The following is a 5,000-nucleotide window of genomic DNA, read 5'->3' on the forward strand; positions in this document are numbered from 1 at the left end:
CACACACACAGGAATACACATGAGCCCACATAAACTCTCTTGCACACACATAAATGCTAAGCAACATACAGCCCACCACCATTGCACACTCAGCCACAAGCGCCCTCACTATAAAAAGCCAAGAGATGATATCAATGGGACACATGCACTGATAAACACACACAGACACACACACGCATTGGAGAAGACCCCTATCTATCGACCATATCCTATTTAATATATGTTTCTGGATCCTATTTTTTTACTGCTCCCATTGGTTTCTCTGCTTACGAGTTAAACATCATTCAGCGGATGCTCTTCGCCATGGTGACATACAGAACCACGTCATTCATGAGCAGGTAGGGGTCGGGGCATCACAGCATACAGGCTGTGGGGATATTGGGGATCAAACCCAGACCCTTTGGCCAGGGAGCCACCACACTTTATACTATGACACCAATCCATCTCCTGTACAGAGAAGCCTTTCCACACCGTCACCATCACACTCAACCACACAATGAGCTCTGGTGTACACATCTGATTCGATTCGTTTCAAAACATGGCGGGCTCTCTCTGCTGCTGTTGAACTATGACCCCGTTCCCTACGTGACGGTTACCAAGACAACCGCCAGACGGATGACATCGAGTACCGCACAGGAAGATGGTTGAGAGATAATGATGTCACAGGCATGCCCCCCCCCCCCCCCCCCCCCCCCCCCGACCCCTCCTCCACCTCACACCCGGCTCACGCTGTCCTGAGGAGACAGATGACAGTGCTATCTGCCCGCCCGCGTCCCTGCTAACAGCTGAGGGAGTAGGGGGTGTGCACAACACACACAGGGACACACACAGGGGACACACACAGGGACACACACAGGGGACACGCAAAGGGACACGCACACGTTCCTCTGACTGGGGCAAACCAATTTGCCCTCGCTGTAAAAAGCCAAGGGATGATATCAACGGGACACACGCACGCACACGCACACGCACGCACGCACGCACACACACACACACACACACACACACACACACACACACACACACACACACACACAACCCGAGCTCTTTTGTAATGCGTGGTTGTGCTTTGCATCACATTTAAAACGTCCGATAGTGATGCGCGAGAGGGCGTTTTTTTAACACCCGCCCCAACCCGACCCAAGACATTTTCCAAACCGCCCCGCCCGACCCGTGGGGAATTCTGAAGCGGCCCGCCCGACCCTCCGAATTTGACCCGCAAAAAAATAAAAATAATAATAACAACAAATAAAATAAAAAGCCTGGGGCTGAGGCTTGAGGCCAATTTCCACTGGAATCGGCACGGAAGCGGCACGGCAGCGAATCGCTCGCCGAAAATAATAGAAACCATTAAAGTGAACGTAGGCTATTCCACTGGATACGGCACCGGCACGGCACGGAACCGTCCCCAAACCGGCACTTCGTTTACGATACTTGCCTCTTCTATTTCTGAAAGTTGCCGGTTCGCTGCCGTGTCTCAGAACACGACTACAGCCAATCAGTTTGCCTTTGCGCTCACATCGATCCTTATGCAATTCACAGGGTATTGTAATATTATACAGTCTATCTATGGTATGGTATCAATAGCTAATCAGTGGCAAAGAAGAATTTAAAGTCCGCGTCGATACCTCGCAAGTCCAGTGTCGCGAGTGGACGTTGCCATGACATCTACAAATCATAGGTCTACCGTATTTAATGGGTAATGTGTATGGTTGATTATAAGGTAGGCCTATGTATACATATATATATATTATAATGTATATTATAATATATATGGTTTGAATATAACTTGTGAATAATATTGTATGAACACTTATTATAATTATGCACGTCTTGAGCCATCTGTCGGAACGTGTCCGTGCCGCTTCCAGTGGGGATTGCAGTACGGAACACAGCCGCTTCGCTGCCGTGGCGCTTCCGTGCCGATTCCGGTGGAAATTGGCCTTTATGCCTAATTTAACACGTAACTAAATGAGAAGGATTTGCGCTAAATTCGCATTATTGTGAAACTTCAACGACAGGTCTACATCAAACAACAACAACAACGACAGCTTTACGCAATTATTTATTGAAGAACTGTTAACAAATGCGTGGTTGCGGGTTTTGACTTTTTTGACCCGCCCCACCCGAACCCGCGATACTTAGAGAAAACTGCTACCCAACCCACCCGGTCGTCCGACCTCAGACCCTGGAACAGCTGTTTATTCCTGTCATCAGTATTCCTGCTAAATACTGAGCCTGCAGGATTTGTAGGGAAAGATGCATTTGAGTGTATATTTATGTAGTGTGTGTAAAATAGTGTCTGTGAGTGTCTGTACCTGTAGTATCAAGGGTCCCACAGGGCTTGGTTGTGGGTTTAAGTGTGCGTTAGTAAGTGTGTACCTGTAGTGCCGGGTGTCTCTCAGGGCTCTGTTGTGGGTATGAGTGTGCGTTAGTAAGTGTGTACCTGTAGTGCCGGGTGTCCCTCAGGGCTCTGTTGTGGGTATGAGTGTGCGTTAGTAAGTGTGTACCTGTAATGGCGGGGGCCCCTCAGGGCTCTGTTGTGGGTATGAGTGTGCGTTAGTAAGTGTGTACCTGTAGTGCCGGGTGTCCCTCAGGGCTCTGTTGTGGGTATGAGTGTGCGTTAGTAAGTGTGTACCTGTAGTGCCGGGTGTCCCTCAGGGCTCTGTTGTGGGTATGAGTGTGCGTTAGTAAGTGTGTACCTGTAGTGCCGGGTGTCCCTCAGGGCTCTGTTGTGGGTATGAGTGTGCGTTAGTAAGTGTGTACCTGTAGTGCCGGGTGTCCCTCAGGGCTCTGTTGTGGGTATGAGTGTGCGTTAGTAAGTGTGTACCTGTAGTGCCGGGTGTCCCTCAGGGCTCTGTTGTGGGTATGAGTGTGCGTTAGTAAGTGTGTACCTGTAGTGCCGGGTGTCCCTCAGGGCTCTGTTGTGGGTATGAGTGTGCGTTAGTAAGTGTGTACCTGTAGTGCCGGGTGTCCCTCAGGGCTCTGTTGTGGGTATGAGTGTGCGTTAGTAAGTGTGTACCTGTAGTGCCGGGTGTCCCTCAGGGCTCTGTTGTGGGTATGAGTGTGCGTTAGTAAGTGTGTACCTGTAGTGCCGGGTGTCCCTCAGGGCTCTGTTGTGGGTATGAGTGTGCGTTAGTAAGTGTGTACCTGTAGTTCCGGGTGTCCCTCAGGGCTCTGTTGCTGGGGATCCTCTCGCTCTCCCGCTGGTTGAAGGCGTAGAGGGCGTAGGGGTCGTCCCCCGGACGCCAGCGCCTCGCACTCAGGTAGACCCGCTCGTCAAAGCCCTCCAGGAGCTCCTCCCACTCCGCGTCCGACATCTGTCAATCAATCAATCAATCAATCAATCAGAGCATTCGGCGATCCATTCCCTTCTCTCTCCACTCTTCCTCTTTCTTCTCCTCCCATATTTTCCCCAACTCCTTATCTCAATCAATGCATTTGGTTTGATTGAACCTGTATTCATCAAGGTGGGTCTTACTGAGATTCAGTGTGTGTTTTTTGCAAGCTGGACCTGGCCAAGTCCACAGCATAAACATATAACCGTTTATACGTTTATATGTTGGAACCTTATAAACCTGTAACCTTCATACACAATTAAACATAGGACACTGGAAGATATCAATCTATCAAATCACCCATCATTGAGTCAATACCAGTGAGTCCATGATGACTCACTAGTATTGACAAGTATTGAATCAACAATTAGTTAGCACTTTCGTGGAAGGGTTTAAGATAAGATAATGCTTTATTGATCCCGAGTGGGAAATGTGGGTGCCACGGGAGCAAGTCAGGACAGCACTGAAATAAAATGAATCCAGTTACATTTAGCAGACTCTGTTAAACACAGCGACTTACAATGGTTCATACACACATGCACACACCGACTGTGCCGTCAATCATGCAAGGCGACGCTCCTCGGGAGCAGTTAGGGTTAGATGTCTTGCTCAGGGACACCTCGACACTCAGCTAGGAAGAGAAGGGGATCGAAATAGCAGCCTTCCGGTTACAACTCACACACTCCTATCTCCTGAGCTCAGCTGACACACATGACTCCATTGACATCCCGATGCTGCCCTAGCCCAACCCCCTGCACTGCTTGTTTCCCTGGGTGTCCTCCTCGTTAGTGAAATGTGTGTCACCTGTGTTGATTACCAATTATGATCACCTGTGTTGAGGTCCCCAGCGACTGGCCTCTGATGTGGGTTCTCTTTGTTACTGTATGTTTGTTCTGTGCCCCAGTGAAAGCCAGTGGGCTGCTGAAGAGGCCCACACCGGACAATTAATATGTTTAGGTTTATCAAATAATTCCATGAACTTATTACAAAATGAGTTAATTGATCAGCACCAAATATAGCAAATGATTCAACAACAGCAAAACTATCTTTTAATTTGTCCTCATTAAATATTAAACACAATGGCTTAACCGTTCCAAGTACACTGTAAAGTTCCTTTTCATTATTAAATGAGTACATTTGGTTGTTTGTATTCTCTATTATTCATGGGGTAGTGTGGAAGCGGGCGAGAGCCCTACACACTGAATGTATCTGGGGGACATTGCAAGCCTTTTTGTATGTTAATGGGATTCAGCAGTAGGTTCCAGGTTGTCCCCGTGCTCACATCAAGGCTCCGACGTGGTTCATGAGCACATGGGACGGACGCCCTGCAGGAGGACCGCCTGCAGGCGCTCGCCTACATTTCACCCCACCTCTGTCGTCATCTCCTTCCTCTGTGTTTCCAGTAGCATATGAAATGCACCACAACGCGACCAGCTCCTATGTATACATGTTGTTGACCCTTTTAATGGTAATGGTGTTGACACATATGCACAGGATACAATGAATAGGATGTGTCTGCAGGAAGGTGCATAACATATTCACCACGCAAAGAGTCTCCCTGAGAGAGTCTCGTGCTTTGTGTGATGCCAATGCTAATGCATGCAGGTTAACTATTGTGCGTTTTGCATAATTGTTGTGGTCGTGGAACACAGCACATTGTGT

The 5,000-nt window shown here is 48.6% G+C and overlaps 1 protein-coding gene across 1 annotated transcript in view; it reads right to left on the reverse strand.

Moving 5' to 3' along the window:
• The window catches only part of galnt14 (UDP-N-acetyl-alpha-D-galactosamine:polypeptide N-acetylgalactosaminyltransferase 14 (GalNAc-T14)), a 115,497-nt gene that overhangs the window by 92,234 nt on the left and 18,263 nt on the right, over positions 1–5,000 (reverse strand). The window contains exon 2 of the mRNA XM_030344961.1: positions 3,151–3,320. Coding sequence (XP_030200821.1) covers positions 3,151–3,320 — 170 coding nt within the window. The remainder of the gene's footprint in view (positions 1–3,150; positions 3,321–5,000) is intronic.

This window comes from Gadus morhua, chromosome 21 (assembly GCF_902167405.1).
Source record: "Gadus morhua chromosome 21, gadMor3.0, whole genome shotgun sequence".
Lineage (NCBI taxonomy): Eukaryota > Metazoa > Chordata > Actinopteri > Gadiformes > Gadidae > Gadus > Gadus morhua.